Source organism: Peromyscus leucopus, chromosome X, assembly GCF_004664715.2.
Source record: "Peromyscus leucopus breed LL Stock chromosome X, UCI_PerLeu_2.1, whole genome shotgun sequence".
Classification (NCBI taxonomy): Eukaryota; Metazoa; Chordata; class Mammalia; order Rodentia; family Cricetidae; genus Peromyscus; species Peromyscus leucopus.
Window position 1 is genome coordinate 34,522,962 of NC_051083.1, and position 12,517 is coordinate 34,535,478.

The following is a 12,517-nucleotide window of genomic DNA, read 5'->3' on the forward strand; positions in this document are numbered from 1 at the left end:
TAAAAATGTTCTAGCCTTTTTAAAAGAGGCTCATGCAAGTGCAGTGAATAATCGAGAAATCAAGTTTTGACTGCTGAATAGAGTACAAACAACACCCAGCTTGAAGTGACATGGAGGGTGCTGTCAAAGATATCTGTGATCTTTGTTTTCCAGAATTGCTCCTGGAAGTTCTCTCTTCCAGAAGAAACTTCCCATAACACCTGTGTAAGCCACTATGAGCATGGATTTCTGGGTCTAGACTGCACGTAACAGCATGACTGAGGAAGTCCTGGTGGGCCAATTTCGGTATAGTTCCAATACAGTACATTAATACACTATCCACACTCATCAGGCAGATGAGAGTACCACCAGCAGAAGGGGTCTTTGGGACTGATGGCCTCAGGAAGTCCCTCTGGCATCACAGACTGAAATGAATTAATCCCACTGTACTAAGCACTCTAGGGCATGGTGAGAGGCACTACAGTGGGAGGTCATGTTGAGGGTGTCCTTTGATAATAAATCTCCTGTTGCAAGTGCCCTGAAGCTCTTAAGCTTCTTGTTTTCTATAGGAATCCATGAGCCCTCAAGAATGGCACTTCTTGTATGTGCCCTTAATGTCATAACATTGCCTCAGACCTGGAAGGTGGTCAGGTAAACTTCAACTTCCTGGCCAGAGCTGTGCTGGGGCCAGGTGAAAAAGATTCAGAAGGAACAGGAAGCAATCTGGCTAAGACATACCTCTAAGGTTAATGAGATTTTATTCTACTTCTAAGCCCAGGTTACCTAAAAGTTATAAGTAAGATCAATGCCACAGGTCTGCCTCATCCTTCTGTGTGGGTCTCACTGGTTAAAGACACCATGGCAATGGGTCAAGGGTGTAGACTCTTCAGAAGACAGCACTCAGATTTGACTACTGTTCTTGGAAAGGCCAGCTCCTAAGGTTGGTCTCTGAACAATACCTGGGAATTTAAGACTTTGTCAATGTTCCAACCAATAGCTGGTGAGCAGATGATTTATTGTGTCTTAACTGTATGTAAAAAACAATCTGAATATCTGCTTTCACTTCAAGAGTATAAAATTTTGATACATACTTGGCAAGGAGTTTACATGGTCAGAACCCTGTAAAAACTCAGCTTCAACAAGCTTCCTTGGTTGGCAATTCATTCTTGTCTTAACTCCAGGAAACACATCCTGAGTGACTATACTGGAGAGGCTCTGCAAGCTTGTGCCTTGTCTTTCCTAGACTTTGTCCCTAGTTGTTTTCCCCTTTGTGGATTGTTTTTGCATATCCTTGTATCATAATAAATAAAAGAAGTGAGTATACCTGTATGCTGAATCTTCTGAGCAAATCATCAAACCTAGGCTTAGTCTTAGGGATCCCTGAAATGTTTCTCCTTCTCAAAATGAGGGTACTTCCTACTAAGAATTTAGGGGTTGTTGTTGAGTTAGAATCGACATACCATATAATTCCCCCTTTAAATGTCCAGTTCAGTGATATTTTAGTATATTCAAAATCATAACCACAATTATAACCACAACTCCTAGTCCTTTTAAGGCTCCCAAATGAAACCTTTTACCCATTAAGCAGTCATTAACCTTCTTCCCTCCCCTACTCCTTGTGAAACATTGATCTACTTTCTGTCTCTATGGATTTATCTATTTCAGATGTTTTATATGAGCAGAATCATATAATTTATGGCATTTTTGTGGCTGCTTTCTTTTACTCAGAATAGTTTCAAACTTCATCTATTGGGTATCATCTATCAGCACTCCTTTCCCATTTAAAGCTGAATAATAGTCTACATGCATACTTCATTTCATTGTCTATTCAAGTTGTTTCTACTTGTGGCTACTGTAAATAATGCTGCTAATGTTTTTAATTTTTCTGGCTCTATATCCAAAATCAGAATTGCCAAATCACTTAAGAGGTTTTATAGCCAGACATAGTCACATATACTGGCAATCTCAACATGTGGGAGATGGAGGCAGAAGGATCAGGAGTTCAAGGCCAGCTTCAGCTACATCATGAGTTTGAGACCAGCTTGGACTGCATGAGGTTTTTTCCTCCACCCACCCCACCCCCAAACAAACAATAAGAATAGACCCTATGTAATTTTGATGTAATTTTCACCAAATACACTGTATCTTTGGAATGGAGACCAGACTCTACCTTATGTGGACATTGTGCTGCTCATCTGCAAATGAAGAAAATGCTTGCCTTAAATCTTGACATCATGATTTAATTGTATTTGGTAAAGGAAGGCCAGTGTTTGTCAGACTTGAACGTGCAGGTTAGGGAGCTGCTTTTCACAAAGTTCCCATTGCTGATCCACGGATCATATTTTAAGCAGCAAAGCTCTAGACATTTTTTGAGTTATTAATCTGTGCCAACCAGTGTGTTATCTTATTTACACTATGATCTCATTTAATCCTCATAATAATTTAATATTAAATTTTTGAAACATGATCTTGCTATGTTGCCCAGACTGGAACTTATGATCTTCCTATCTGGCCTTCCTAACTTTGGCCTCTGAATAGCTGGCATTACAAACATTCATCACCATACATAGCTTTCATTACAATAAATAAAAACCAAAAACTCCCATTTTATATATGAGCAATAATAAATGGTAGATCCAGCTGTGGCACTCCAGGGAGTAAGGTCTATATGCCACTTTTCCAAGCAATCTCCTAAGAAAAGTCTACTAACTTCCATAGCCCATCAAGTTGATTTTCTACCTGATTCACATGCCACCAGGCATAAGATAATTTACTCACCTATATATTATTCAACTTTAAAACAAATAGCAACAGCAAAATACTGCCAGGCAGAAAATGCTATTAACCATTGAAAGCATTTCATAAAGCCAGCAAATGGGAAGCAAAATGCAAAAATTCAGGAATAAATCCAAGGCTGATCAAAATGGTTTCAGACATTTTCTTTGACTTCACCACTTGGCCTCTTTTCCCTGAGTCACTTGCTTGCTCAGAGAGCATGTATGTACTTCTGTTCCTGGCTAAAGAGGCCTGTGTGGGTATCAGCAGTCTCTAATCAAGGAAGGTTTCCATGGAACTAAGGTACATGCAATGAGCTGAAGGATGGAATTAAACTAAATTTTTAAAAAGCAGAATTAAAGTAAAAGAAAATAATGTTTAAACAAGATAGTACAGGGTAGCATTTAACATTTTGGTGGCAGAACAAATGTGGAAATAAAAATAATTCTAACAAAGGATGGCGTTGGAGTTTGTCCTAGTAAAATCAAACAAGTAAGACATCACTTAAGAGTTTAGGAGAGTTCATTCATTCTCTTGTGGCATCAGAATTAACACACTATTACAGTGACCTTAGCTATATGTAATGGTAAACACCTATAATCCCAGCATTTGGGGACTGAAGCAGGAGAATCCTGAGTTTGATGCTTGCCTGAGCTACACAGTAAGAGCCTGTCTCAGCTGGGCGGTGGTGGCGCACGCCTTTAATCCCAGCACTCGGGAGGCAGAGGCAGGCGGATCTCTGTGAGTTCGAGGCCAGCCTGGGCTACCAAGTGAGTTCCAGGAAAGGTGCAAAGCTACACAGAGAAACCCTGTCTCGAAAAACTAAAAAAAAAAAAAAAGAGCCTGTCTCAAAAACAAAACAAAGCAAAACAAAAGGAAAATAAGCACAGTGGCGTGTATTAGTTGAAGAGAATTAATGACCCCCCTTCCAAAAGTTATATAGACCCAGTTACTCACTAAGTACGTTTAACATTAGAAAAGGAAGGATTGTACCAACAAAAACAAAAAACACCTCATTTTAGGCTCTCTTGGAGGCCTATTCTTTTCTGAAGAGGAAACAGAGGAGAAGGGGCTCTCTGGGAGAGGGGAGGTTGGAGGGATCTGGAAGGAGTGGAAGGAGGGAAACTATGGTCAGGATGTAATGTATGAGAAAAGAATCTATTTTCAATAAAAATTTAAAAAATTAAATATTTAAAATATATATAAAGAAATATTTTAAAACACTCATTTTTTTAAACGAAAAGTGCCATCCTGTAACATTACAAAAATAAATGCTTCCCTATCGTTTTAAACTTTTTTAAGGGCAAAATTACACAAACTGCACAAAAGTAATAGCCAACCAATTATCAGCTTTAATGAAAGATAGTAGGTAGGATTCATGATCCCAAATTCCCAAATTCAGTGACCACTGGATATGATAATTTACACCTAGCATTTGGGAGTGGAGGCAGTAATCTCAGAAATCCAAGGCCAGTCTGAACTGAATGAGATTCTGCCTAAAAAATCTACATGAAAATGACAACAGAAAACTCAAAAAATGAAAAGGAAAAATAAAATAAAATATAATAACTAAAATGTTTTGGTTTGGGGATATAATATATGACAATGGATATTGTTTGGATACCTATTTAGTAAGTGGTATGGAGATTAAAAATTTTCAATTTAGAATATACAAGCAGATAATTTAGTTGTCAACCATGATAAAGCATGTTTATCTATGCATGTTCATCAATGCAAAGAAATGAATTTGAGAAAATACAGAATATGTTTGCTAAAGGAATAGCCATAGAGTTAAAAGTGCTAAGTATTTTCTCTTTAAAGCCTTCCTTCCTTTCATGTTTCCACTGGTTACCATGAATGGGCATCAGAAATCAGCACCATGTGACACTTACGGGGACTATGCTACACAAAACACGCCTCTGGATGGAGGGATAAAGTCAATGCCAGTGAGTGACAGCCAGAAGGCCCACGGTCCTCTTCCAAGTCACAAACCTACTGATCATCCCTTGGTGATGGCCTGACAACCTCAATAGTCTTCTAGTACCTGACTTTCCTTTGTCGGGGCTTTAGGATATGCATGTTACACAAGAAAGAGGCCTCTCTCTTTTAACCTATGTACAATAAAAGGCAACAATTCAGGCCTCCTTAGAACACAGATGCTGTTCCATCTACTCAGGTTCTGAGAATGGTATGTGTCCCTCTATATACACAGTCTCCCAAATCAAAGCACTGCCTGGAAAGGTCCTTCATGCTTTTCCTTTTTAAAAAAAGAGTCCTCCACACAGAATTCCCTGGGAAGGGGAAATAGATGAGATCTCCTGGGTAAACTGGGGAGGTGGGGTGGCATGGAGGGGATGGGCGATGGGAACATGAGGGATAGGGCTGGTCGAGTTGGAGGTGGACTGAGGGGAAGAGGAATGTAAGAGATATCTTGATAGAGGGAGCTATTATGGGGTTAGGGAGAAACCTGGTGCTAGGGAAATTCCCAGGAATCCACAAGGATGACCTCAGATTAGACTACTAGCAATAGTGGAGAGGGTGCCTGAACTGGCCTGCCCTGGTAATCAGATTGGTGAATACCCTAACTGTCATTATAGAGCCTTCATCCAGTAACTGATGGAAGCAGATGCAGGGATCCACAGCCAGGCACCAGGCCAAGCTCCAGGAATCCAGTAAAAGAGAGAAGAGGGATTCTATGAGCAAGTGCATCAAGATCATGATGGGGAAATGTACAGAGATAACCGAACCAAACTAGTGGGAACTCACAGGCTCTGGACCAACAGCTAGGGAGCCTGCATGAGACTGACCTAGACCCTCCACATGTGGGTGACAGTTGTGTAGCTTGGTCTGTTTGTGGGGCCCCAGCAGTGAGATCAGGATCTGTGCCTGGAGCATGAGCTGGCTTTTTGGAACCTATTCTTCATGCTGGGTTGCCTCACCCAGCCTTGAAGCAGGGGGAGGAGTTTGGTCCTCCCTCAACTTGATGTGCCATGTTTTGTTGATTCCCATGAGAAGCCTGCCCCTTTCTGAATGGTGCTAGACAGAAGATGGGAGGAGAGGATGGGAGAGGAGGGAGGAGAAACTGTGGCTGGTATATAAAAGAAATGAAAAAAATCCTCATATTATTTCTGTACTTTTTCATTTATAAAATAGGCAGGCCTACAAACCATGAATGACTTCAGAGTCCCATTTTTTTCCATGTTATCAAGTCCCCCAGATAACTTTAACTAATCAATTCTGCTTTTTCTAGCTAATCAATTATATTACATCATTGATCCAGCAGGTGCTTTAAAAACAAACTAAAAAACCCTCCTCTTTGCTCTGTGAAATAGGTTCTTGCAGATTGGGAGATTATCAATTCCTATCGATCAATAATGACCTTCCCTATGGAACAATACCACTTTTCAAAGTCCTGTTAGCCAGACCCTAGAGGTTAGGACAGTGGTATTATTTACAGAAGGCTGGAGAGGAAGCTTTCACAAAGGGCACTTTTAAGACATTCACACCAGAAAGAAGCAAACTGGAGAGACAAGGTCTACCTATTCACTTGCCTCGGTCTGGGGAATAAGATATTGCCACGGTGGATGAAGACAGGCGTTTACTCATAGGAGGCTCCGTCTGCTTTGGCAAATTCATGGTTGATGTTGAAAGTTTGTCACATGCTGCAGAGAAATGCATTAAAGACATTGATTTTCATATCACTGTAGCCTGTGAAATCAAATCTCAAAAGTGTCCTTCCTGTCCTCATCCACACACATCCAGTGGTGCTCCACTGCAGCACAGCACATGGCTTCCATTATCTTAATCTGGAAATGTCCAGGCTACAGCAACCACTGGTTTGCAATTTCTTCACTGTGCTCTTCTCTTTAATTTAAATGTTCAAGCTTACTCAGACACTGAATGATACTAATACCAAAACGATACTAATTCCACCTAGTGTTTTCTTGTGTCCAAAGACTTTTAAATATAACCGCATCAAACAAAAACAAAACTAATCTAGACTCAGGGACAACTGTTCCTAGAAATATCTAGCACCTTGGCTAAAACCCTATGGGCTGGAACAAAACTGTTCCTGAAGGCTATTTGAGGCTCAGGAAAAAGAATGTCCTTTGTAACAAAGGAGCTGTGTTTAAAGCAGCACTAACTCCAGCAGTTGCTGACTGGCTCTTCTGCAAATGCTTTAACAGTATAGCAAGGATTTCAACATCTGACCCCAGATTTGGTTCTCATATTCCAGTCATTGGTTTAGACTGGCTTCTAAATAGATCATTACAACCAACAGAAAAGTAGTGACAGTGCCTGTGAAGCTATGTCTGAACCCAAGGCCAAAGTAAAACTATGCATGTGTTGCTGTTGAGGAAGCTAACTCCTACAATTTTCAAAATTTAACTTGTTTTCAGATGAGAGAATTCCTTGTACATGGCTGACCAAGGGGCAATTTCTGCTGACCAAGGGGCAATCTTAAATCATTTTAATTAAGCTAAAATCAAAATATATATATTTTAATTGAGGATACATAAACAATACTTATTCTTGAAATGATGTTTTACATTTCAACACTCTCACTCTTTATATTTTAATTACTTTATCTTTCTGGAAAAATAAGCAAACACTAGAAATTATAAACCGTGTATATAACTGTACACTTTTCCTCCTTTGCCTCAGGCTCTGATATGGCTTGGCAGAGCATGAGTATCTAGAAATTCATATTTGGGTCAGGGATGTTGCTCAGTGGTGGAGTGTTTGCTTAGCATAGGTAACACCATGGGTTCCCTGGGGAAACAGGGGAGGAGGAGAGAGGGAAAGTGGGAAGCAATTTGTTATTTTGTTTAACATAGATTGTTCTGTGGTTTAATTTTTTAAAATACAGCATTAAAATATTATCTCATCTTGATATTTTTGCCATTCCCATAAATTGTATGTCTGAGTCACTCACCTCACCTTTTTACTAGCCTTAGGTAGTAATACTCTATTCTCACCTTTCCATGCGGGAAGACCAAATCTCAACCCATAAAGCAAAGTCTGGGATACTTAGAACTACCAATAAGGATATTCTGTGTCAGAGGAAAGCCAAAATTCCTACAATTAATATGACTCTCTATATTGCTGGTTAATATCACATCCCTTCTATTTCTCATTTTTAGTTTATCATTCAAATGTATAGGAATTTTAATGTCATGACTAAATAGAAACTAAGTTTTGCTCTTAATCTACACATAAGAATTTTCCATGTTTGTTTGTGAAAGAGAGCCTTTTAGACAGTGAGATGGAGTTAGGCACAAAGCCAAGTTGTCCAATTATGTGGATTCTCCATGTTAATACTGATAAATTTCCTACCACTAGCTCTCAAACACTTCTCCAGAAATCCATCACATTAACCAAGTCCAAGTATTCTATTTAGAAATCTGTGTGATTTCTGGGATTTCACCAGAAGCAATGAAATGTCTTGCTACTTGATACCTAAAACAAGATGATCAATGAGACTGTTAAAAGTCTAAATGCACAAAAGTCAAATGCTGATGAGAATTTTTTAAGGCAGAAGTTAATGAGCTGAGGATGAAATGTCTCCAGGACACTAAGATACAAGGCATGCAGCTCTAAGAACAAAAACATATGGGCATGTTGTTCACAGCTCTAGAGAAAAAGTCATGGCAGGTCAGACTAAGAACTCAATTGTGAAAGTACTTGAGACAGACACAGTGATGGAGGAGGGTGATCAGAACGGTTATCACAAAACACTATGGTATGGTGATGCTCGGGTATACCGTTGGTGGACTCGGCAGCAGCTGTAGTGGTCCCTGTGTCCGAAGGGAGGGTGCTGGCTGCTAAAGTTAGAGGAAGGGGTGGGGTATTTTCTGATTCACCTACACAGAAAAAAAAATCAGAGCAAAGAGAGGTAAAAGAAAAAGTTCCAATTTGTTGTTGCACTTTAGTTTCTAATAAAGAAATTAGAAAAGTAACAAATTAGTTATTGCCTTCTCAAAAGAAAAAAGAAAAGGTGTATTCACTGACAAATGATTAAAAGAACAAGATGGCAAAGTCAATAGATGGTAATTTAAACATCTGCTCTCACAAAGAGCTAGTACACAACTCCTGCATAACAGAATACTGAGATCACTGAGACATACTATGACACTGCAAAGAGGAATAGGTCATCCTGATATTAGTAATAATCCATACATCTAGGCATTTGAAAATTTAAAGATAATTATGAATTGGATAATGATGTAAATAAGTTGCTTTAAAATGAAATCAAAAGAGCAACAAAAAAAAAATCATAATGAAGAAGGAAAATGCCCAGCCCTTCTTAGAGAGTAACTGCTGTGCCTTTTCCAGTCACATCTAGAGCTGTGACTGTGTCTCCTGCCATTCCCCTCTCCTGAAATGAGATCAGTTGTGGACCTGCGTGCTTAGTGCATCTACCACGCTCTGTATTTGTTTTCTCTTGCTCTTTCCTAAAGCCCAGTATTCATGCTTCAACTATCTGATAGCAGGAAGAATGGCAGCTCCCTTTATGAGAAATGCATACACACACAGGAAGCGTGGCAGTTTAAGCATCGGAAAAGGTGCCTGTAGAGCTGTACACAACATCTTCCAATCCTGCGGACATCCAGTTATGCTCATGATCTCCCCACAGAGGCCCTGCAATGCAGAGATGGCATTAGACTCACCATCACGTCCTCCAGGCCCTGAGGCTGATGATCCTGCCCAGGAACACTTCTTCTTCAGCTCTAACTGCTGTGTGCGCTCCAGGGACCGGCGCATCATTGCTTCCAGGCGTTCCTGCCCAAATCCCCAAAAGGAAAAAGCATAGACTATTAACAGAAAACAGTATCAACCACTCAGCTGTACTGCACTGATGCCTTAGTGCTCTGGACGAGTTATGAAATGGGGCTTTCTGTACTCAGCATCCCAAACCCAGGCATGTGTGCTCTCTTCACCACACCAGTGCCTTTTGCTGAGTAGAAGAGTAAACAATACAGCTAGGCTAGTGCTGGCTTCTCCAGCCGCAGCAGACTGTGAACACTGTCCTGTCCTGTCTCCTCCCTTCTCCTCCCTGGGGAGAGGCTGTTGCTATGCCAGCTCTTGATTTGCTTATGAATAATGCTCAATAAGCATTAACTCTTTCAAGCCTGTCTCAAATTTGGTTAAGAGAACTGAAATTTGGTCCCAGTACCAAATGTAAGCCTTTCTAATTGAAAACATGAAGAAAAAACAAAACATAAATTGAAGTATAATTTGAATTTTCAGCCTTGTATATATAGCTTTTGAAGACTTGACTTTGAAACATATTTTATAAAGCCCCGTTTTCATCTTTGAGCTTCTTTTCTACATTGTAATACCTGTCTGCTCATATCTTATGGTAATACCGCATAGTCCAAGATTTGACAAGGGTACAGAAACTTCTGGCTACAAAATAAAACACCCAATGCCTTGACACAGTTAGGTGTGTGTGTGTGTGTGTGTGTGTGTGTGTGTGTGTGTGTGTGTGTGTGTGTGTGTGTGTGTGTGTAGGTGGGGTGGTGGCAAAAACTAAGTAATTTTTAACTAGAAAATAAAAACAGTTGCCAGGCTACTCTCTTAAAGGAGGATTTATCAAATTACCCATATTAACCAAAGTGTTACTTTCATAAAGTTGTTCTTGACAGTGAAGCAAAGGTGTTCTAATTCTGCACCCCCACTACCTCAAAGCAAATACCAGCTCCTCTCCTTCCCTCTACTGGAGAAGCCTGAGGTAAGGCTGGTCATTACATTGCAGTGCTCTGGGACTAGACTAACCCTCTATTGGTCCAAATATGTAGGTATGATTTTTGTGGCTTAAAAAAACAAGCAAGAAAAATTAATTTAGGATAGCAAAAGCTGAGTAATCATGACTTAAGCATCAGTGTTCCAGTTTGGAGTCAGGCACTCTCCAACCATGAGTGTGCATTTCTTGGATGTCATATCCTAATGATCTTGGCCATGAAGTTCTGATGACGAACACTGGTGGTCTTCCAGATAAAAGTTGGAACTTGGATGGAACAGAGCTATACCACCAAATGAGTGAAATATGGCTACCAGAGACTGAGACAAAATAGTGTTTCATTACATTAAATTAACAATAAGTATTTAACTAGCAATCTAATTTGTTTTAAAAACTTCACCCTAGAATAAATTTAGTTCAGGATGAGTTTTGGTACATTTTCCACATGTCAGAAGAACCTCATAAGACAGCCACTAATTGCCGGGCGGTGGTGGCACACACCTTTAATCCCAGCACGCGGGAGGCAGAGCCAGGTGGATCTCTGTGAGTTCGAGGCCAGCCTGGGCTACCAAGTGAGTTCCAGGAAAGGCGCAAAGCTACACAGAGAAACCCTGTCTTGAAAAACCAAACCAAAAAAAAAAAAAAAAAAAAAAAGACAGCCACTAATCTACTAAGGGACACAGTCAGAACAAAGACCACTGAAGCCAGCCTTGTTACTGAGCAGCTATCTAAGAGACAGAATCATAAAGGACTTCTTGCTCTCCTAAAGCCAGACATATCCCTGGAAAACTTAGGCCCAAACAAGCTTTAGAAAATCTATTCATGCTAACCATCCTCAATTTTTTGAGCTGCTCCAGATTACAACACTGAAATCTTGTTCTTTTGAACTTTGAGTAGATTTGTGATCCACTTTTTAGCCCTCTAACCATTTTACATTTCTGGGCTTGAATTTCCTCACCTATAAAACGAAGATGATATTACTTACATCACCATGTCATACAAGATTAATGGCTAGAACTAGTACCTGAGGTGGTTAAGTCTTTAATCAGTGTTAAATGAATCTGAATTTGAAAGAAGATTAATAAGATAGTTTAGAACAGTGGCTTTCAAACTTCAGTGTGGACGCATCAGAACCCCACAAAGGATTTGGGATTTACTCCTAGGTTTTCTCGGTAATCTGAGGATAATGCCTTACATTTATTTTTGGAAGTACTGAGGATTAGAACTCAAGGCCTTGTACATGTTAAGCAACCACTGAATTACACCTAGCCCAAGAATTTACATTCATAACTACTTTTCAGGTGCTGCTACTAGTAGGACCATACTGTTGGAACAACTGTTTACAGACAAAAAGTTGAGCATGAGAAAGCAAGGGAAATAAAGTTTAGAACACTAGAAAAACAGTATTCATAAATACTAGAACTGAACAGTGCCTACTAAGCTGTGGTTCTCCTGAGTATCACTGGTAACCAACAGAGGTTGGGGAAGGGCAGGGCATATTCTTTCTTGTCCCTTCAGTATGTTCTACCATGTGGGCTTATAAGAAGGAAGGAGGGGAAGAAGGGAATTTAAACCCTTGATCTCTTTAGTTCAGGATGACTCTACATCTGATTAGATGACTAGACCAATCTGGAAAACTGACCAACAGTGACCAATGAGATGGCCAACCTGAATTAATAACCCAGTAGAGCATTTGGGAAAATTGGATATTCACACATAGAAGAATGAAACTAGATCCTAGTTTTCACTCTGCACAAAATGTTAAAAATAGATCAAAGATCTCAACTTAAGATGCAAAACTGAAACTTCTAGAGGAAAACCTAATGAAAAATATGTCAAGATTTGGTATAGGCAAGGATTTTCCAGAAAGGACTCCAATAGCTCACTAAATAATCTCAAGAAATGATAAATGGTATCTTATCAACTGAAAACTTTCTTCACAGCAAAGGAAACAATTATCAGAGTGAAGAGACAGCCTACAAAATGGGAGAGAATCTTCACAAACTATACCAACTGACA

At 39.7% G+C, this 12,517-nt stretch overlaps 1 protein-coding gene across 6 annotated transcripts in view; it reads right to left on the bottom strand.

The window, feature by feature from the left end:
- The window catches only part of Map7d2 (MAP7 domain containing 2), a 124,140-nt gene that overhangs the window by 39,877 nt on the left and 71,746 nt on the right, over positions 1 to 12,517 (bottom strand). For 4 of the 6 annotated variants that reach the window (XM_028873232.1, XM_028873235.1, XM_028873233.1 and 1 more), the window contains exons 4-6: positions 9,426 to 9,537; positions 8,520 to 8,618; positions 6,306 to 6,416 (exon numbers count right to left, since the gene is read on the bottom strand). In XM_028873232.1, the coding sequence (XP_028729065.1) occupies positions 6,306 to 6,416; positions 8,520 to 8,618; positions 9,426 to 9,537 (322 nt within the window). The remainder of the gene's footprint in view (positions 1 to 6,305; positions 6,417 to 8,519; positions 8,619 to 9,425; positions 9,538 to 12,517) is intronic. The other 2 variants (XM_028873236.1, XM_028873237.1) reach the window with 2 other exon arrangements.